The 22,815-nt window shown below is 40.7% G+C and overlaps 1 protein-coding gene across 4 annotated transcripts in view; it reads right to left on the bottom strand.

Annotated features, from left to right (window-relative positions):
* Nucleotides 1-22,815, bottom strand: part of TRAK1 (trafficking kinesin protein 1) — a 114,999-nt gene that overhangs the window by 43,219 nt on the left and 48,965 nt on the right. For 2 of the 4 annotated variants that reach the window (XM_059818820.1, XM_059818821.1), the window contains exon 1: nt 14,321-14,384. The exons of 1 other annotated variant lie outside the window; for it this stretch is intronic. In XM_059818820.1, the coding sequence (XP_059674803.1) occupies nt 14,321-14,384 (64 nt within the window). Of the gene's footprint in view, nt 1-6,343; nt 6,354-14,320; nt 14,385-22,815 lie in introns of those variants that run through there. One more of the 4 variants, XM_059818822.1, reaches the window with a different exon arrangement.

The following is a 22,815-nucleotide window of genomic DNA, read 5'->3' as shown; positions in this document are numbered from 1 at the left end:
AACATCCAACACAGCAGAAGCACAGAGCTACTGCCTAAAAGGAAGGTTTTCCTTTTGGAAGGAGGGCAAACTTGCAAAGAAAGGTTGCTCTCCATCCCTCAGAAAACAAGGCTTGTGGGGAAGAGAAGGTGAAAAGTGAGGGGAGAGAAAGTAATCCAGAAGAAGCATTTTAAAAACACAAAACAGCATCTAAGAATGTAGTTAGTCAGCCTCCACAGATTACAAGATAACATTTGGTCAGTTGCTAGTGCAGTGATTTTGATTTCCTTGGTGTCCAAAAAGACTACCAAGTGAAAAAGACACACTATCTTGAATGATAATTTTGAGCTCTGATCAGTGAAGTATGAGGGGGAGGAGGGGGAAAAATTTGCAAATAGGTAGTATTTTTGCTTGATGGTGATACGAAGCGCAGTGTCGAAATGCATGCATACATCAAAATCAAAATACACTTTGCACCTCTCAGTTTATGGAGAAGGCTGTTGCACAATAAAGAAAGAATAAAAAAAAAAGAAGTCCACAGCAAGTGGAGGAACCATAGAATTCCAGAAACACAGAGCTAGAAAATGCATTTTGGTAACTGCTTTGAAACAGATGTCACAGATCCAAAACAGGAAACAAAGAACAGACAAAGCTTCTGTCCCATTATTTCCATGACAGCATTAAATACACGCTACCGGGGACATATTTGTGGTTCAAAGTACTGGGTTTTTTTAAAAGCCAAACACACGAATGGAGAAATGCTACACAGATCAAGTATTTCCTCTGCCTTAAAGTACCTAGCACCACCTTCACACCCTTTTAAAACTTGCAGATTTATGGGTACCCACATTCCTGTGTTTCCCAATGTGAGTACAGCTGAAAGGGGGTACTCTGCATTTATTTCTCATCATCTATTTCACACAGCATCTGACTGGAAGCTTCTTTCAGGCTCTGAGCTCTGCACTGATTAAAGCTGAAGATGCTTGGGGAGAAGGGAGGAAAGTATGGACCTTCCTGGATTGCTCCCTGAAAGTCACCCAGCCATCCAGCATGCTGGTTAGAGGAAAAGTATGTTTCCAGGAACAGGAAACGTCCATGGAAGGGAAGCAGAGCAAGAATACCACTATTGGGAGCTGCTGCAATGAGCCACCACTCACCAAACAGTGGATTCAGGTGGAAGAAAAAAAAGAAGAAAAAAAATATGACAGGAGCCAGAAGTCACAGGTATCCTCAGCCCCTGCTCCCTGCATCCCTCCTCTTCCTCTTAATTTTTGAGACCTATCAGTCAGGGACAAATTAAAGAACTAAAAGAGAGCAGCCATGGCTGAAGAGGAAATCCCAGCTCCCACTGCTCCTCTTCCCATCTATTTACAACTACTAGGAAAGAGAAGGGGGATAAGATGTTAAGGTAAAGTTTCATTTTCGGGGCAGATGACACTGACCTGTATAATTATACAGTCTAACAGGGAAGGCCCTAGTGCATGGGGATTTCCCTACTAACAAAATTTATTTCCTCAGAAACCACATCAGGAAAAGGGAATACTGTTCAGGGAGCACAGATCTCTGATGCTTCTTATTGGCAAGGTGGCAGCAGGGGACAAACTTACTGCTTTTTTTGGTAACAGTTCCCTACCCAAAGCCTTCAACTATGGCAAGGCCTACCATATTCTTGAGCAGTCATGAGAAGCCCTGCCTCACAAATAGCTTCTGTCCCCCTCCCCTCTGCTCAGAGCTCTCTCCAAACACTGAGGATGAAATGGCAAGTTCATCGCATCCTAAATGTTGCGCATCGAGACCTACAGAAATGACACAGCCACACTGACTGACCAGCCGCGCTCCTTACTGCCAGATACCACTTGGCAAACGTTAGCAATCAGAGACCCTGGCAGACTTGGACTCCTCAGTTGACGTTGGTTTCATTTCTGAAAGGCTATTTTTGCACTCCAAGGATAAAGCACTTGCTCTAGAACTGAAGCTGTGATTTTTAGCCACCAATAGTTACACTCTGGCACTGGTTACTGCGAGCACTACGTTGACTTGAGCCAAGCGCATGAGGAATTCTGAAATTGTGACATACTACCTATATTCCTTTTCAAATCAACTCAGGAAAATTACACCTAAAATGCAGCGCCAGCTCTGTTACTGATCCAGACTAGGAAGATTTTTACATGCTTAAAGGTAAACATGGTAGCTTCTCCTCCACTTTTGTCAGCCCTGGCTAAACTGGGGCAGAGGCTTCAGGTCTGCTGTTGAGTGTCACATTTGAGATGGCCCCGAGAGAACGTGTTCATCTAAAGAGCTAAGACTACTGTCACAGGAGCTTTTAAAAATGTGCTTCTGAGGCACGATTTGCTACAAGTCCAAATTTTAACATAACACGCCAGCAGTCCCTCCAGCCTCCCCCCCTGCTCCCCAAGCACAAGAGCAGGCCAGTCCCCCCAGAAGGCAGACGGGGAGTTCAGCGGGTGGCTGTGACCCTGGCTGGAGGGATAATGAGTGGTCACAGCGCGCCAACTGCTTCACAGCTGTCAAGTCCCACTGTGGGCGAGCTCCACGGAGGAGTCTGGAAGAACATAATGTTGTGAGCGGTACACACTCAGTCAGCAAGTACGTATTAGCGCAGTGAAAAGTAACTACCGTAAGTTCAATAAACAATGCCAATAGATTTTTTTTTTCCCCTCTTCTTTTGAACTGTTACAGCCTAGCTTACTGTGATTTCAGTGGCATAGTTTGTAAATTAATCTTTTAACATTAAGGTGCAGTTACTGATTCTTCTAGAAGAGCTTTTACCTTGCCATTTAAGCTATGGTTTGAAGGGTGTTTGTTTACTGCCATTTCTCTCATACGGTATTCAAATAGCTTAGTAAATTCAATATTAAAGCCTCACATAAAAACCTATGTTATGACTTAATCTCAGATTTGGGAAAAAATTCTGCTGTTATTTCTTCTCCAAAGCTTAATGCCCAAACACTCAGGTTGGTAGCCATTTCAAAGTACTCTCTCTAAGCAGGACATGAACTGCAACGAGTTTTCCTGTGGTGAATGCAGAATCACATTAAAGGAAATTTCAACAAGAATGTCAGACACAGAAGGAATAACCTTCTATTAGCATAAACACAGATCAAATGTGGTAACTTGGAAAACAGCCATAAAGCAAAACTAAGGAGATACGGAAAAACACCTGAAGCCAAAGCTTTACCTTATTTTTGTCTCCATGTTTAGGCCCCACAACTTACCATCATCATAGTGCATACACCATTTACTGATACAGCTCAGCATAGCTCTTCTGTTAAAATTAAAACTTTTCTTGCAGGATTTTTGATTACTAGCCATCGAATTACTGTCTTGACATTTCTCCTCCATCCATTTGTTATCAAGAAATGTCTGGACTGCAGTCCTTGCAACTAATAAATGGGCGTAGGGCTTAAACCAGGATTTGGACTGTAAATCTTTCAAAAATCCTAAAATGAAGTTAGAAGCCTGTATTGAAAGCCATACATTGTCAGCTGTCTCCCTCTCTTAAATATGGGATCTTTTCCTATTCCAACTCTGGGAGGGATTGGCTGTGCCAAAGCTTTCAAGAATTACTAGTCTCCATTTTCATTGCTTTACTGTTCAAATATTCCAGATCCCTGTACAGCCTCCATTCTAGTCAATGTCTTTGTAAGACAAAACAGTTTTCATTTTCTGTAAGTCAGACCCCTGGAATGTCTGAACTTTAGATTTTAACAGTGATCACAAGACATTTTTGTTTTAATTAGACTTGGGCTAGATTTTTAGCCTGCATTCACCCAGTACTTTAGATCACAGAATCACAGAATCACTAAGGTTGGAAAAGACCTGTAAGATCATCAAGTCCAACCTAAAAAAAAACAAAACAAAAAAAAAACCCCACACCCACCAAAAACAAACCACAACACACCAAAACCCAACCCACCCAACACCACACAGCACCATGCCCATCAAGCCACATCCCACAATGCCACATCCACACACTCCTTGAATACCTCCAGGGAGGGTGACTCTACCACCTCCCTGGGCAGCCTATTCCAATGTTTCACTACTCTCTCAGTAAAGAACTTTTTCCTAATATCTAGCCTGAAAGAATAAGATAAGAAGGATTTTTAATCTGTTACATTAGTAAACTGAAATTGTAATGAATGGCTGCCATCAGAGGTCCTGAACAAGTTAACAGTCTTTTCCTGTCCTACCTGCAAAAGCAAGAATCAAAACAGCCCAGTTTCAGAATTAGCTGACTCAACAAATCACTAACCAAAGAAAACTGACAGGCTGTCCTTTCACAGCTCAGGTATTTTTATTAACAAAAACTGAGTAGACACTATCAACAGATATCCCTGCACGAAGTTTCACTGCAGTCAGCTCAAAGACCAGCTCATCAAATGAAGACTAAAGATGTTGCTGTGAAGCAAATTTTCAACGCCAAAGCAATGCACTGGTTCTAGGACTGTTCTGCCTAGACCTTTATTAAGGTGCTTCCACACTCATCAAGAGAACCTATTCTGTAATGCTGCTAAGCATAGAGGCTCTAGAAGCAGGACTGAGGGCAGTCACAGGGTCCAAATGTCAGCGCAGGGAAAAACCTCACTACATCAAAATGTCCATGGAAATAATAGACAAGTAGTGAGTACATACTCTGCTCATGGAATAGACCAAACAGTTAAGGAGTCTTAATTACACAATTTTTACCCCCTTCTTTTCAATAACTATAAATGGTTAAAGTGAAACATATTCTTAAGACTTTCCATATCTGATACCAAATTTATAGCCAGATTTTGTTTCTTTTGTTCAGCATGAAAATGCTGGTGTTTCCATTTGCTTTGCATATAGAATGGATTGACTCACCCCCAAGAGAAATACTGTAAGTGTGCCCATGTGCAAAGATACATAGAAATACCATGTATCATTTTTGTGCATCTGTATCACTACTATACTGAGTGTGTAGGTGACCTGAATGCATAGGTGGAGGAGAGAAGACATTTCAATACATACTGAGCTTTAGAGGGGAAGGTACTGTAGAAAGACAGGGCTAAATTTATCCCAGATGAAACTCAACATTTTTCTTCTCTTGAAATCAACAAGAACAGCTTCAGGCTGTACTTAGATCTGCATGAAAGGTAAAGTCAGCAGGAAGAATAAGAACAGCGTGATGTATGTTTCAGCAACCATTTAATCACCAAAAAAAAAAAAAAAAAAGAATCAAACATGAAACAAGGTCTGCTGGCCTCTCTCTCTCAATAAGTAACCACCCCACCCCAATCCTGATTTTTAAAGTTCCCTTTTACCAGTATTCTCTCAAGCACTTTTCTATTTTGCACAGACACACAAGTTATCTCAGCTTCCTTCAGAGACCCACAACAGGAGAGATGGATAGTTTATTGACTGAGTATGAATGAAATCCCGGTGGAATATTTGATTCTGAAGAAGTCTTTGCAGGAAAGTCCTACGCAACAGGATTCAAAGAGAGTGTTCCATCCACTGAGGCTTTGGACACAGGAACGATTTCCCATGAGGTGAATAAGGGTGCAAATTCACAGCAGGTCACATTCTCTGTGCCGTCTTCCAAACCATCCTTAAACCAGCTTTATGATAGTGTATTTGGAAGTGACAGTTCTCTACCACAAAACCACTATTTTGGAGTGAAATTTACAGGAAATAACATAAATTATGCATTTAGCTTTTGGTACCTGAAGCCCTGAAAAAACTGCCAGACTGGCTGGAAGCAGCCCTTGAACGGGTACACTCTACAGCAAGTGCATAGGAGGATTTTCAATGTACATAGATTCACAGTCCTACTCTAACAGGGCAGTTGCCTGCAATACTGCAGATATTCATTATTTCCACAGAGTATGACATGATTTTTGGGTTGTTTGTTTTGTTGAAAGGCTAAGTCACAAAACCCACAACTTGGATTATTTCTGTGTGCTTTCAAGTTCACGGGCAAGCACAAAATTGTTGCCCTGTTCTTTTGCTCATTTTCAGAAGTACCTGTGGGGAATGATAACCTAACAGACACAGTCTCATAATACACATACAAGCTGTACGTATAAAAAATGTACTACATTTCCAAGGAAAGATAATTTCCCAAATACAGTTTCATTATAAAAAAAGGCATTGCATAGCCTACATCTGCTGATCATCTATTTCTTCTTTAAAGAAGTGTACATAAATTAAGATTCATCCTGTTCATACAAGAGTATTTTCTTCATATTTCATCTGAATATAGTGGCTACACATTAAAAAACTGTAAAATTTCATAATTTAAATCCACACACATCACTCAAATCACTTACATGTTGCCATGTGCTACCACTGTAGAAGTTTAAAACGAAAGAGTGAAAAGTACCTTCTTCCAAGATATCAAGGCTCTGCCTGTTAACTCTGCGTTCTCTCTCATTTTCCTGTTCATAGTCATATTCAAAGCTTTCCTCTTCGTTTACTGACATTGCCAAAGTTATCCCAGATAGACGCGATACGATGCCTTAGTCTCACAGGAGATGGGAAGTCATTCCCTTGGAGGCTGTATTTTTGGGGAGAGCAAAGCAAGGTCTCCACAAAGCAGGATACCATCTTTCCTCACTCACATGCTCAGCCACGGAGCTCCTGAGCAACTGAGTATTTGTCCTTAGCACAACAGCTTTGTGTTGTACAGATGGGGTGGAGGAGGGAAGAGACCATCTGTCTAATAATTACTCAAAGATTTATGTTGTTCCTCATATCAGCTCTGAGGGTAGCCAGTTTTTGCTCAACAGCTCCACTTGCGTATTTCAGACAAAGCAGGCTGAAAGCCCCCTCCCCTGCACTCCGCACGTCAGCAAGGTGTCTCTCCTCTGCCCCGGCTCCTCCAAGTGCAGTGGTAGCTTCCCACAAGTGTCTCAGCAACACGGAAGTCCGACCCAGCCTCCGACTGTCACACCTGGTGAAGGGTGTGCACCTTCAGAGTTAAACCACCTCTCAAGTTGCCTAATGCTGCAAGTAACAGATTTCACAGCAGTAGTGAACAGCCAAAGCCTGTACACATGCACACGCTAATCCCACCCAGCGGAGAGATCTCGAAAGTTGCGGCTATTGTATAGTATCGTCTGAGCGCAGCATCCACCACACACTAAAACCACTGTGTGAAGAACTGGGCTGGGGGGAAGGGAGTGGGTGTTTGGGGCTTTTTTATTGCTTTTACAAAAACGATTATTCTTGTATGAAGCATTTAACTGATGTATTGCATCAGCTGTCAAATACTACATTTTCTACAGTAATCTTTACTATTCTGTCTGCTGTGGGAAACAAAATACCTCAAGGCCACATATGGCACTCTACTGCATTTTCAAGGGTGTACATATCTCTGTTCAACAAGAGACAAAACTCCTTGTGCGCACACCTCTTGGTTTCCAACAGGTTGTGTTTGCTAAACTTCACTACACACATAGAGCAGGTTAACTTTCTTATTTAACTTTCTGCAGCCATAGATATTTAATGTTTGCCGAGTTGCCTCCCTTACTTTCAATGGCAAATAGGTGCCCTTTGCTGCTTGCAGAAAGCATTCCTACCTGCACCACAAGGCAAAGCAGTTGCAGGCAAAGTGCGGGCACTGCAAGGCAAAGGCAGCTCATCACCCTCTGAGGGGACAAGACTGCTAGGGAGGGAGACAGACAAACATTACAAGCCATGCTCTCTGGGAACAAACCCAGAGGAGACACAGTGGCAGCAGAACATAATGGTTAGGGTCATGTAGCAACAATTTCTCTACTATCATTTATCTAGTGGTGTGAAAGTATGAGGTAGTACAAGATGGGAAGGAACTAATTTTATACAGTCATCGTGAATTATTCTGTTTCAAGTTTTAAACTCTTGATATTTATTATATAAACATTGTTACATTGTTTATATAAACATTAGCCAAAGGATATGAAATACACTTAAGTGCTTGCTGAGGAAAGGAACACTCATTTCTAAATAAAAAAAGATCTTACTACTCAAACTTAACAACTTGACCTTTGACTGCCAAAATTTACTGCAATATTCATCAGCAGCAATAGCCTCAAGAACTCAGTTGGGGAAAAAATAGGGTTGTCCCTTTCTCCTCATATCATGTCATTAAAAGATGTAATTTTAATAATAAGGTAATGGGGATTACTTCTAATTTCTGATTCCTTAGAACTTTTCCGTATCTTTATTTCTTCCCTGTAACAGTGAATCAAAACTCTTAAAAAAAAAATTAAAAAAATCAGACAGTAAGAGTCTTAAGTACCTACTTGCCACCCACTGTCAATTTACCACATTCTGGTAATATCTAGAGAATGGAAATTCAGAGAGGAACCAAAACAATAAGTAATTTTAAAAGAATGCAAGAAGCACCTTTTAAAGTTTAAGGACAGAAAAGTCCTCCCCTGCCAACCCTGTTGACATACTATGGTTTTAATACTGCTGACAAGTGTTCAGCTATAGCTAAACAACTAGCTTACACAGTAGAGCAGGCAGTGGGTGACACACTGAAAACATGCATGTTGATCCCCAATATACACAACAATATAAGGAGAGTAAATGAACATTCCCACAAACTGACTTCTGAACAGTGACTCCTGTCAACTCATACCACACAGAAGGACTGACATTCAAAATCTGAGAGAAAGGTAAGTGTTGCAATGCCTATTTTGATATCAGCATATGATAAATGCTGATGCAAATTCATAATGGGCGGAGGAGGAATGTGTACCACACCCTCACACTATCAACTCATTTTTAGTGCTATTCTGCTTTAAGCCCTTTTAGTAGTGCAGGAATATTTACTTGCTAAAGATTAAGCGCCAGGTTTCCAACAGATAAGCAATAAGCAGCTATGGAGAACAACAACAAAACAAAAAAAAAAATCTAAAGTGTATACAGTTCTGAAAATATACATTCTAATGAGGAAAGACTCAAAAGAGATTTTTAACATTTCCTCTAAACACATACTAAGGGACTTAAAGAATATACCAGAATGAACATTCATTTTTAAAGGTTGCCACTGCAAAGTAATTTGGCATATTTGCTGCAATGATTACTCTGACTTAGCGGCTAAAGACATTTAACTCCTTTCAGGAAGCTTGCTAACTGAGTTGCAGTGCTTAAAGCACACAGACGCACATTCCTCATGAGATGCTTGTACTAAGGTACAGACTACCTTCAGCAACTTTGCAATCAAACAGGAAACACACAAACCAGGAGCTAGTTTGAAGAAGGGTGAGGCTGGACACAATACAAACAAACCCTCACATCCTGACTCATTATTTCCAAGGAACTCCAATGTATTCAAATCATTTTAACCTTCCCTTATCAATAAAAATATCTAGACTTTTGCACAATAAACCGCATTAATTTTGCCCACCATTAACTAATAATAACAATGCTGCATTTAGAACAAAGAAACTCTCTGTAAGCAAACAAGTCCTAAAAACAGCAGCTGAAACAGCAGCACTCATTTAAAATATGTTGATGAAGAAATGTGGGTGTTTTGGGGCAGGCTTTTCAGGGAGGGGGGATAAATTGGTCATTGAACATATGTTTTCTATTAAGATGTACAGTCAAGCAAAGTTAGCTTGTTCAAATTTTTACAGGTTTTGCACGTTTCCCACTCTTTCAAAATCCCACCCATTCTGTCACTCAACCAAACGGACAGCATGTTACTTTTGCAGAAAGGGAATGAAATGGGATGAAGCAGGAAAACACTTATCTGGAAATTTAGCAGCTGAGCAGAATAAAGAGGAAAAATACCTCTATACTGAAATATATGCCACATAAAGACAACATACAAGTAGAAGTAGCTTAGGCCTGAGTGGATAAAGAACAGAGTCAATGGAGGAATAAAGAAAAAGAAGTGACATGGCAAAAAGCAGAAGACGAGGAAAACTGTATCAATGATTCAACAAATATAATCAAGGTTCAGCCATATTTATCAAGTATAGAGATAAAGGACATAGGAGGAAAACAAGAACAACCTGAGTGAGAATTTTAGCTGTATAACTGTAGAGCAAGGGCTGTTTCAGAGATTGCAAGCTACAGGCATTTGTAAGATTCTTGCAGATTTAGATAGCATACCCACAGTCAGCATCCACTCAACATCCAGAGTAACATCAGGGTTACTCTGTCCACAGGGATGGAGTCAAAAGGGACTAATGTATGAGGGAGACGACGACTCATCATAAATGCCCATCCATCAGCCAAGGTCCTACTGTAAGGGAGAAGGTGTCAAAGGAAGCATATTTTAAGTTAAAAGGTTGACTGCGCCACCCACCGAGCTGGCAGATGCGTGCTTGTGAGGTTACCTGTAACTAAGGTGCACAGAGAAGAAGCATGAAGAACCAAGAACGCTCGAAGAGCTGCAGCAGGGAACGTGAAGTATTCTTCTAATGCTACCTTAAAGGAGTGATTAAAAAAAAAAAAGAAAGAAAGGGAAAAAAAGAAAGAGAACCAGGACACAGTCTCTCACATCTGTAAAGGCACACTAATATAAGCAAGGAAAGGATAAGTGATCATGCTTAAAGTGGCTAAGAGGTCAAGGAGAACAGGCATTAACATTGTTAATTATTGTTCAGCTAAAAAGAAATTTGGGGAGCTTGCTGATAATTGTTTCAGTGAAAAATAGAACAGAGGAGAGGGGCACCAAACAGTAACTGCAAACAGAACAAGAGAGGAAAACATTTCAATGTGAGCAAGAGGAAAATACAAGTAGGGGTTGAATGTTATAGAGAAGAGCAAAAGCAGGATAAGGAGTGCCAGCACAACCAAGAGATTGAGATGAAGTTGCTCAGGCAAACATAAAAGGGATTAGAAGCTTTGGCATGTGTGACAAACAGGGCACACAGTGTGATTTGGAGGCGGGAAGGAAAAGACACTATTTTCTCCACAAGAAATTGCCAAAACTCATGGCCAACAAAAGAAGGAAGAAAAGAGCCAACTGCACTTACACAAAGTCATCTGGAATTGTAGGCAATGAACTCTCAGGCATTAGTGTGGAGTTGTTCAGCTGGAAACAAACAAGTAATGGAAGAAACCACAAGAAAAGTAATTTGATCCAAAGTCACCCTGGATTTCGCTAGAAAGCATTGTTCATCGAGAGGATGAAAAATACTGGCCTAAGAAAGAGACAGAAGGAGAAGGCTATTCATAAAGATTTCCATGGGTATCTACTTATCTGTTTATTTAGCTGTTTGGGAGTTTGTGGGATTTTTTGCATTAATTTTTTCACCGAAGTTCCATTGTGTGTGGTTTTTTTAAGAATCTATTTGTTTTTCTCTAAAAAAACCCCATTCAGATGAACCTAGACTTTCATACTGTTATCTTTCATGATAAGAGTCTACAGAAGTTTCACCTTTTCCTCTTTTATCATTGGTTCTGTCAATCTCAAAGTCTGCTATGAAAATGACTACTTTCCTACTCAAGTACACACCCAGCTCTTTCCTCCTTCCCATTCCACCTACACAATGTATTTCATTAATGCCAATAAGCTGACAACTGTCACTCATATTATAAAATATTATACTTGAAAATGTATCTAAAAAGCACAGTGTGATAGTTCTTACTTACAGAAGTTTCAATTTATTGTAATGTTAGTTAACACCAGTGATTCAATCTTCAGATAAATAGAGTGTGACATTTTATTGTCTAATAGCATCTACTCCTACCAAAAATAAACTCTGTAGAGGACCTTACGTAAAGTGATTAATTCATTATTCCAAACCTAGAACGTCTTTGTAAAGATTTATAAATTGTAAATTTTGAGCATTTGTTCATTTGCTTTTGCAAGATATTAAAAAAATTAACGCCACCAAATGCAAGCTGAAGACATCATTGCAATGTTGGTCCATACAGAAGTTCATTAAATTGGAAGTAACAGTGAGGGTCACTTCTTTACCTATTAAGTTAAACAACAGCATTAAAACCTTATATCCTGGTGTAATTTTGGAGTGCTTTTTTCCTTGAAGAAAACATACACTGCTAAAAGAATTATTAAAAGAAGTAACACAAATGAAGTCACACCTTTTAAATGGAAATCTGAGTCCCAGAGGCTTTGACAAAGAATGTATGAACAATTTAATCAGAAAAACAGTTCTGTAGGATAGTATCTTGTGAGGTTTTCTATTAGTTAAGGTACCACCAACTCTCCTCCAACATTATATTTACCAAGAAGGGTGAACTGGGTAGGATTCACAAGTGAATGCACACATACATCTGAGCTCCAGAGAGTCCATGTGTAGCAGAGAAATAAGCACTCTAACTACATTTCATCTCGTCTTAAAATAGATATTCAAAACAGGTCAGCTGAGCTGCAACTGCCTACCACTCTACTGAATATAAAAAGAATCTCAGGCAAATGACTCTGGTATCAACAAATAAAAGGTAGCAAAATCAAACATCAAGAGGCAGGCATCTCATAATATGCAATCTGCTTTAAGTTTTTGAAAAAGCCCCATTTTCTACTGTATTTTAAAGATGCCTTTTGTCTCCCACTACAATCAGAATACCTTTCTCCATCAACAGGAAGTGTCAACACTATTTTAAACCCAAATTAATACGCCAGTATCAAAGGCCAAAGATGATGCCTTCCACCGCACCTCTCAAATCCTTCTCTCTTTCTCACACACTTCAACTGGAAGAAGCAAGAGAAAGCTAACCCCCATAAAGTTCCATTACGCCATACGACACTACCATTCACCCGAGAGGTTGAGACAGGACTGACGGCACTATCCTTCCATCATGTAAAATGTAATATTTTAATTTAAAATAAATAAATATATAAAGCATTATGCCTTACCTACAGGAGAGATTTTTTCCCTATTAGACATTAAACCCTGCTTTCTCTTAGGGGAGAACTCCCCAAATACTTCAAGCAGCCAGCCAGCACAAACTCTATCTGACTCTCTGTAGATCTCAGCTCATGGAAGAAGTATGCTGGGTGGGGGCTGAGCACTCACAAGAAAACTTGTAAGCCCAGAATCAGACCAACCACTACAGTGCTCCTGAGGCCCTGATCCCACAAGGTATTTAAATGCTTGCCCAACACCTGTTGCTTATTCCATTACTGTGGAACTCCCATAGTTTCTGAAGTGCAGCATACACCTTAAGACAAAGTTGATGAGCAGAGTTCATGTCTGACGAGCCACACTTCTGCATAATGACACTTTGACCAGACAGACAAAGGACCATAAAAAAGAACAATAAAAAGAAGGCTATCCGCATTTAACCTGGAAAAAATCAGCTACGGCTTTTAATGACAGTACAACTGTTCTATTTCTTAAGCTTCTAAAACCAGGCCAACTCAGCCTGTTACATCATGCAGATTAAATCAGATGCTACAGTATTTACTAGGGTTAAACCCAGAGGATAAAGGTTACATAATGAATTCAATCCAACTTAAAGTGGTCAGATCTTTCACATCTTTACTCTTCATGTCCTCTCTGATAGTTATCAACGCACTATGAAATACCTTTGTGTACCACATATGTGCAACATCCCCTGAGCCTACACTCCTTATTCCTTTCTGTTCTTTGCTTCACTGTGATCTTGGGCTTTCATCATTTAGGCCAACCTCTTCAACCAGAATAAAATCCAAATACAACTATTGCTTTCCCAAAGGCTGCATTTTGTTTTAGAGGTTACCACTGAGTGCCATCAGTGAAGAATCTTGATTTTTCCACTCTGCAGAGAGTACAGTCTTAGCCATTCCTTATCCTTCCTCATGTGTCTTCTATCAGAAGTCTGATGAAAACACTCAGTGTTCTGATAAAGAAATAATCACTCAAGCGAACATTAGAAAGATCACAAGAGGCTCTGAAGATTGTGCTTACCACGGTTTGTAATTTTTTCAGGTCAAAAAGTTAACCTGCTCACTTTTAAGAAGCTACAGTTTTAAATGTCTTTCACAGACAAATAACCAGAAAGAAAACACGTACTGCTTATTAACACATTAAATATATACATGTTACAGCATATTGGTAATGCACAAAGACAAACCACAAACCAATACAGAATCTTACAGTAAATGTATTTAAATTCAGCTGAATTATTATACATACAGTTAGCATTTCAAATATTTCTCCCCCTGCCCAAAGATTTCTCATATAGTGCATATGTTCCTCTGCCACTCCCTTTGAAAAACGGAAAGCTGTACAGCAGAGTCTCTTGTATCACGCTCACAAGAGATGTTGAGGTGCAACAGAGATGCAGACATCTCTGCTACACCAGCGTGCTGCCTTTTTCAAGGTACTTCGTTTTTAAAACCACTGAATAATGATGTTCCAGTCTTACAAGCTCCAAATTCTGCAACAAGAGACTAGAAAAAAATATTTACCATCTGTGCATTCTTCATAATACCAGTCCAGTTCATAATAATCTGCTTCAATAAATTTCTGCATAGTCAGTATCCTTCAGCAACAGACGAGATTTCACTTCGCTGCTAAGGTCAAGTGAAATGCAGCCATGCCTTCCTGCCTTTGCAAAATATCATAGCGCAAGGAAGCTCACAGAAAACTGAAAATGAGCTGCACATCTTCAATGAGGCTGCACCTAAAATAAAAGGGGGGGTGTGGGGGGTGTATTTGGGGAGGGGGAGGGAAGAAAAAAAAAGGACAGAAAAAGGATGCAGAAGGGAGAAACAGATGCCCTGGCGGCTGCTCTAATAAAGAAGCTCTGCACAGGAGCCTTGGATGGGTGTTAACAAAATCATCCTATCAAAAGGCTGATGCGCTGACGTGGAGGACACACACCACCGCCTGGCTGTTTCTAACTCATTCCTTTCCTCCCTAGTCTCCACATCTCTTTCAGTCTAACATGTTGCCACGGAGACGAGCTGGCTCCAAAAGAGATGCAGAGATGAAGAAAATGCATTTTGCTGTTTCTGGCTTTACAGACTAGAGGTACTCCTCCATATTGGAAATAAAAATCCTTGCTCAGAAAGATGATACAACTCTCTGCTGACTGCTCATGGAACAACAGCATCATGCCATTGCAATTCACTGGGTACATGCAGTACATTAATAATGAAAATCTAGTCCATTACTACTCTGCTCCACACAGTTTGATAAAAGCCTGCCTTCCCCATGGAAAATGAAACTACATTGCTGCTTTGTTACACTATTCCAGGCTGATATAATAGAATACTTTATGCATCCTGTTATTGCAAAAGTGGCAAACAGAAAAATGAAAGAATCAGAAAAATCAGGACAGCAATACATTTCCCCTTGCAATAAAGCTAATCTGCTTCACCTTTTTGCCTTCTCCATGAACCACTGACCCATTTTTTCTTCAAGCATCTAAGCTTCATAGCCAAAAACAAGGGGTTAGGACAAACTTTCACTACTCTATTCCTAGAAATATTCAAGGTCTTCACACAGAATAGCTTAATGTTTGTGTTCAATGTTTTGGAAATGAAAGAAAAGACTTTACTTACAGAGCAATTCAGAAAGCATGTCTGAATCTGTGCACGTACAGTTACCAAAGGGATTGACATGCATTTTGTTCATACCACCATATATTCTTCACCCCTTTCTTAGGAAACTATTTCTTTGCAAACACCAGTAGAGGCATTAGGATAGATTAAGTTGCGACGTATGTTAATAACACAAGGTAGGAGACCATACTAGGTCTGACCAAGGAGGTGTCTGCCCAGCCAAAGACTCCATCTACAAGAACAGCCATGAGCAGGTAAGGGAGAACTAGCCAATACTTCCCTCAACCGCCCTCCCAGCTTCCCATTTTTTCCAGCTTCAGAGACAGTCTGAGACAGATACAGTTTCTACTTTTACTAATTCTTGAAGGACTTACCCTATTCTTGAGCCCATATACATTTTTAAGCACCTCCTCTTGCAAGGAGTTTCACACATCTACTATTCATGATATAAGAAGCCCTCACCTTTAGCTTTGTAACTCACTTTTACTAACTTCATTCAATGCTTCCAGCTCTAGAAATCTGAACACTCAATTCATCTCTCCTTTCCAATTGTTCATGATTTTGCAGATTTCTGTTAAGCTCCCCCTCACTCATGTCTTTTCTAGGTTGTTACCACTTACGCTACTCCCTGACTGGTACCACTTTGCTTTACTGTAACAGAAATAGGTAAGGAATAGTCAAGCTACGCAGAGGAAAATACATCCGTTTCACAACCACATTAGTATTTCAGCTTTGCTGGTCTAAAAAATTAAAACTGCAGTAACTTTGAGCTTGGGAATTGCCACACCCCTTTTATATATTGGTAGCTGAAGCACAGATTAACAGATCTGTTCATGCATCTGCCACACGATTGTCAGTGGCAATTGGTTATGTTATTCACTCAACTCCAAAGTTCTAGACCAGGGCCAAACTCAAATACACTTTGCCTGCAAGTACATTATTTGACTGGAAAATAATATGCTTTTAAGTCCGGGGGGGGGGGGGGGGAAGTCATTGTGTGCATCCTACGATAGTAATAGTAACCTATTTGGCAATATGCACAGGATTCCCCTCTACTCAGCACTGGTGAGGCAACACCTGGAGTACTGTGTCCAGTTCTGGGCTCCCCAGTGTAAGAAAGAGATGGAGCTACAGGAGAGAGTCCAGTGAAGGGCCACTAAGACAATTAGGGGCCCAGAGCATCTCTCCTATGAGGAAAGGCTGAGAGGGCTGGGACTCTTCACCCTGGAGAAGAGATGGCTCAAGGGGATCTCATCAATGTGTATAAATACGTGAAGGGAGGGCACACAAAGGATGGAGCCAGGCTGTGGTTCAGTGGTGCCTGGTGACAGGAACAGAGGCAATGGGCACAAACTAAAACACAGGAGGTTCACCTTGAACATAATAATTCTTTTTTTTTTTTAATGTGAGGGTGTCTGAGCACTGACACAGCCTGCTCTAGGGGACCCTGCTTGAACAGGGGTGTTGGACTTCCTTCCCTTCCAACTTCAACCATTCTGCTGTTCTGTGATTTTGTAGTTCAAGGGCCTCCACCCATTTACTTCATTTGTTTAATAGCCACAAACTAAGATTCTGTGAACTTCTTTCATTACACAAAACACTTCCTACACAGTAGGAACAAGGGCACAAGGTTTCAGACCACAGACTGAAGTGCTAGAGCTCTTTCACAAATACAGTTCCCCCTTACCATTGTGAGACATTCCTGGCAGGGCAGCAAACTGCAGCCCATGTATCTAAACCACTGGCTTTGTTTAATTTTACTCTCATCTCCTTGTCTGTTCTCCTCCCCAAGCCAGCCCTAGTGACCTGGGGCTGAGGCCTGCAGCTCTCCCGCAGAGGTGGCAATTGGTCAGTCTCCAGATGAGGAGATCCAGTGTTTGTCCTTCAGTTATTGCTGGTGGACAACTGTGTTGGTGTAATACCTAAGTAAAGTAAGTCAATCTGCTCTAGGCTGGAAGCACTGTTATTCTTGGGAGGCTAACTCAAAGCAAAGAAGCACAGCCTTAATCAAGGCATCGCCACATTTACTGCACTTCCCCCCAATTTATAGGATACCAAAATGCAAAGTCATCAAGAATTTAATAAATAGCCTGCACCTGAGCTTTGGCTGCCAGAAAGAAGCTGTTGTCTTCAGCTTCTGCCCCTCCATACCCACCACAGGCCAGGAAATCTTCATGGCCTAGTAGCTTCTAGCGTTATACATGAAAAGCACAAAAATGATTCTGATTTCCCCACAAAAGGGACAGAGGCTATCCCAGCCATCAGTCTTGCATCAAGCTAACCTTAGCCCTCTTGAAATCAAGAGGCATACTGAGATAAAAAAGGTCTGAAAAACAAAACTTACTTTCATTCTGACAGATAGCACGTTATTTTTCACTTCATTTTGCTGATTAGATTTTTATTATGCCCAATACTGTGTGAAAGCAATACAATAACTGTACATGAACTTCAGGTTAGTAAATCACAAAGGACTATAAAAAAGCCACTAAAAGCCTTTGGCCATGCAAGCGTCATACAATTATCTTTAAAAAAAAATATTTTGAATAGTGCAAGCATTTTTGCCAAATGTGATCACTCCGCCCTCACACTGTGCCATCTTGAAACAGAGGAATGTGACAAGGCGCTCCAGCCCTAGCTCAATCTTGCAGAATTTCAGTTATGAATGCTCACAAGGCAAGAACTGCAATGCTATTAAATACAATTAAGGCTACACTGCTAAAATATTGTCAGAGAAAAATAAAGGTTCCTATAGCAACATTAACTCAATTGCTCTGCATACAAGCTATTTGTTCCACTTGTATTATTTTTGTCCAAAAGGTAATTTTGGTCTGGTAATGATATTAAACAGGCATTTGAAATATAAAGAATGAACATTGGCTACCAGCTTAAATTGCTGCAGGAACTCTCTCCTTTTTATTTCCTGACATTTTGAACAAAGGAAATCTTCAACATGCTAGAGTTTTCTTCTCACTGCCCTCCCCCCTGCACACACACCCCCTTTCAATGAGACAGGATAAAAATAGTTCAAGGTGGGGGGTTGTGAGTTTTGGGGTTGTTTTTTTTTCAGAAAGGCATTATTTTTTCTGTGGAGAAAAATCACTTGTGTGGTCAAATGATTTCAGAACTCCTCAAGAGACCTGGAAATATGGGATAAGTGTATGATCTTTCCAGCATGAAGACAGAAACCCTGGACAGACAGAATACTATATATTCAGGTATCCACATGTAGGCATCCATTCAATTATATGAGAAATTGTAGCTCTATCAAATGGGAGCTGGGAGGGTTGTCAAGTTGAACATGAAAGTCTGACCAGGACGAGAAAGCAGCTGCATGCTTGCAGAACCTACTTTCAACCTCTGCAGCCCTACTTTTCCTTCCCACAGCTGTGTATCTGATTCATCTTACATAAAACTTATCAGAACAGTACCTTTTTCTGGTGGACTGCTTCTACAAACATTGAACCTCTGTGTATTCAAATCTCCATATTACAACACTACATTTGGCTGGGGTATTACTGTGTTACTTGCCTAAAAGTTCATATAAAACTTGATGTTAAGAGAGATTTCAGGTAATAGATCTGTGACTATAAGGGACTTGCTTTTTCCTATTCCAAAGCTAAATACAGTTATTCACATTCATTCGGCATTCCCTTCTAGCTGCTAGATTTAGTTCTATTTTTCTGCGTTTAGTATAAAGCAAACGAAAAAAACACTTTTATTTGTTCTCCACAGAGCAAAATATACAAACTGGTAAAGAATTCTGGTAGCCAACTGTGATCTGCTAGACTGAGCGCTCCTTAAGTTTGCAGTTACAAAGGGGTTTTATTAAGCAGAAAAGTTGGTCTGAAAAGCTCACAAGCACTCTCCTCCTTCCTTTTTGCTGCAATAAATCCATGCCGTAGGTCAACACTAAACTGATCTGCCTAAATTAGCCAGGTTATAAAAATCACACAAACTCTTTTCCTTGTTTGAAGATAATTCTTGACAAAGATAATTTCAACTACCCCATTTGTAAACACGGCCTCTCATGTTTATATGTTATATATAGAAAGTTGTCGCAGCACACTCAAGGATGCAGTGAACCATGTTGCTAGGGTGCAAAGGAGCAGCAAGTCATCTCTGCTTGCAAATAAAGTGTCCAAAGAATGTCATTACATAGTATGTCAGCATAAATCATGTGTTCCCATGCTTAGTCATTCTCAGCTTTCTTCTCCAAACCTTTTCCAATCCCAGGAGGATCCTTTGAAACCGAAGACCGGAGCTGGATGGAGTACTTCCACGGCAGCTACAACAGTGTATTTCCTCCCATTCGATTAACTCTGGGTCACATTTCTTCTCTTGGCTACAGCATTGCATCAGGATGTTCAGATAATTAAACACCATATCCTTCCATTATTTCCTACGGTCGCCAACATAGTCGCCACCACTCAGGATAAAGTTGCCCATCCCATTAACATCGTCTGGAGTCCTTTTTATCAGAGGAGCAGCTGTACAGTCTACCACTATGCAATCCATATTGTTAATAATCAGGCACTGCCACAATACTTTGCAAACTGAAATTTTTTAACTGACTTTAAAAAAAAAGAAAGTTATTAAAGAGCATTAAAAAGGAAAGCAAGCATATTTAAAAGCCTAACTGATTTTCAAGGACAGCCTAGCATACTGTTATTTCTAAATTGGAATCTCATTTATTGAAGTGAAGAGTTACTGGTGTTTCACCTTCTAAAAGAACACTGAACAGTAGTCTTCCTGTGACTGCATATTTAGTAAACAACAAACATATTTAGTAAACAACTGCATATTTAGCAAACAACTCTGCAACTTAGGACAGAGATCTCTTCCAGTGTAGTATTTTGCTTACCAAGAAGTCACTGTGGCTTGCTTAACCTGAAAAGAGTGGAACCAGAGCAGTGAAAGCATTGTATCAGCAGCTTTCAGAAATGGTATTTAGAAAAATGGGTGCTTCAGATTTGATTGACTCTCCTTCATCAAAATGGGATTACTATCCAGGGCTTAAAAATGGTACAGGTACTTCCTACAGATGGGACAGAGCTGGTCCCTTCTGAACACCGTAAGGGCACACTGACCTCACCTGGTACAGACAAAAGACTTCTGATGCAGAGAAGAGCCTAACTGTTCTCCCACTGAAACAAAATGATTTAATGTGAGACAGGGGCAGACAGATAAAATTAAATTACTTAAGGACAAAAACCTATTTTCCACATGAAAGGATTTCTTCCCTTCCCCAAATTATTACTGGAGAACACTATATTTGCATTTGTATAAAATCAAAATTGATGTGGACTTCAGCAACCTACCTGCAAAACCAGCTGCATAGTTTAATTAAGGTATCTCTGGGCACACCTAAATACTGTAAATGAGACCATGATAGCAAGAGCTGGACATTTAAGATAATCCATCCCTAGCCAGCATAAAGAAATGAAGAAGAGTAAAGCTTTAAAGAGTCAGATTTTGTAAATTGTTCACCACCTGGAAATAACGTAAATACAATCTCTGTTTTTTTGTGATTGTGTTTTTCCTGGAGACAGCAAAAACATTTGTAAAATGAAAGTTGAGCTTAACATCATGCTTAATGGGATAGACAAAAATATTACAGTAGCATGGTTATGACCTATTTTTCTAACAAGGAAGGAAAAAACGCACTGACAGTCATGATTGCAGCTTCCTGGGAGAGGAAAGGAATGGAAGTTCTATTACATTGAAGGAATATAGAATCAGGGAGCCCAGAACTGGCCACAGCAATCCAGGTGTGGCCTCACCAGTGCCAAGTAGAGGGGAAGGATCACCTCCCTCAACCTGCTGGCAACACTTCTCCGCCCAGGATACCATTAGCCTTCTTTGTAGCAGGGGCACATTGCTTGCTCATATTCAACTTGCGTCCACCAGGAACCCCCAGGTCCTTTTCTGCAAGGCTGCCTTCCAGCCAGTCAGACCCCAGCATGTACTGCTGCATGGGGTTGTTCCTCCCCAGATGCAGGACTTTGCACTTCACTCTGTTGAACTGCACAAGGCTCTTCTTGACTCATCTCTCCAGCCTGTCAAGGTCCCTTTGAATGGTAGCACAATCTTCTCGTGTCTCAGCCACTCCTCCCAGATCCTATTTATGTCTCTCATCCTCCCTGATGCTGCGCAGCCTGCTAACTTCCTCTCTTAACTTCTCCACTTGGTGACAGCTCTTGAACAGCAGCACACCTCCCGCATAAAAGAAGGCCATCTCTCCCTACATCAGGGAGAGGCCCTAGGCACTCCTGGCAGCCTGGGACTTGAAGGGTTGCATCCACCATCTGAAAATCTGTCTGGGTTAAAGTCTCTGCCCTGGCAGGGACAGGTGCTCCAAAACCTGGGGAATGCACCCTGTGGCACATCATCACCACCATATCTGAAGGTTTAGGCTGTTCTGAATTCATATGAGGACCCCTTCTTTGAACCCTTCTGCACAAACTACTGCATCTGTTGGCTGTCTCTGGAAGCTGGGCTCCAGAACTGGCTGTTACATAGGGCTCTCCCAAGCACCAGCTAAAAAGGTGCTTGACCATCCCTTACCAGCAGCAGCTGCCATGAAAGCTCCAAGCAGGCAGCAGCTGACAGCTTCTCAGAAGCCACTAGAGCTTCCTCAGGCCCACAGCCCTGTGGCTCCCCTTACCTTGCCCTTACCTGGCAGCAGCAGACACCCTCAAGTTTCTCAGAGTGTTCCCAGAAGTCCCCAGACAATCCCGTGCCCTGTCCCCATAAGCTCCCAAGGCAAAACCCAGACTCTTGCACAAAGTGTCGTGTCTGTTTGCTGTCTCTGGTAGCTGCACTCAGAGAGCTGTGCTCTAGGCCTGGCTCTTACATAGATCTCTCCCTAGCCACCAGCTAAAAGGGTGCTTGCCATTCCCTAATCTGGGGCAGAAAGATGGAACATCACTTTACTGTATCATACATTCGCGCAGCACATTTTAGATTGGCTTAAAAGGCACTCTGCCTCAAGAGTTTAACAAGACTGGTGAGATGACATTGGATTTATTTGATTATGCTTTAGGGTCAGATCTGTTCTATTTTGTTAATTTGGTAGGGACTGGCTCAGTCTTCCATATGAAGAAAGTAATGACGAAGATGTGCTTTGGAGTTTCAAAATGTAAAAAGAACAGCTACAGCCCTAATACACTACTCAGTTCCTCCCAAAAGGTATCTTCATCCAAGTGTGAAGACTCCATTTCCCAATTGCCAATAAATTTTAAGAACTAATTCTTTACATCACCTACCCTGATTATAGCTTAAGTCCCCCCAAAAGGTGCTAATAAATTAAAATACTTGGATATTTAAATATTCATCTTTCTGCCAATATCTTCAAAAATTAATTCAAAAGGAGAACAAAGTAGCCTTGTGTCCGTATT

Source organism: Gavia stellata, chromosome 6, assembly GCF_030936135.1.
Source record: "Gavia stellata isolate bGavSte3 chromosome 6, bGavSte3.hap2, whole genome shotgun sequence".
In the NCBI taxonomy this organism is placed as follows: domain Eukaryota; kingdom Metazoa; phylum Chordata; class Aves; order Gaviiformes; family Gaviidae; genus Gavia; species Gavia stellata.
The sequence above is the reverse complement of the archived record's forward strand: the minus strand, read 5'-3'. Positions and strand labels throughout refer to the sequence as shown.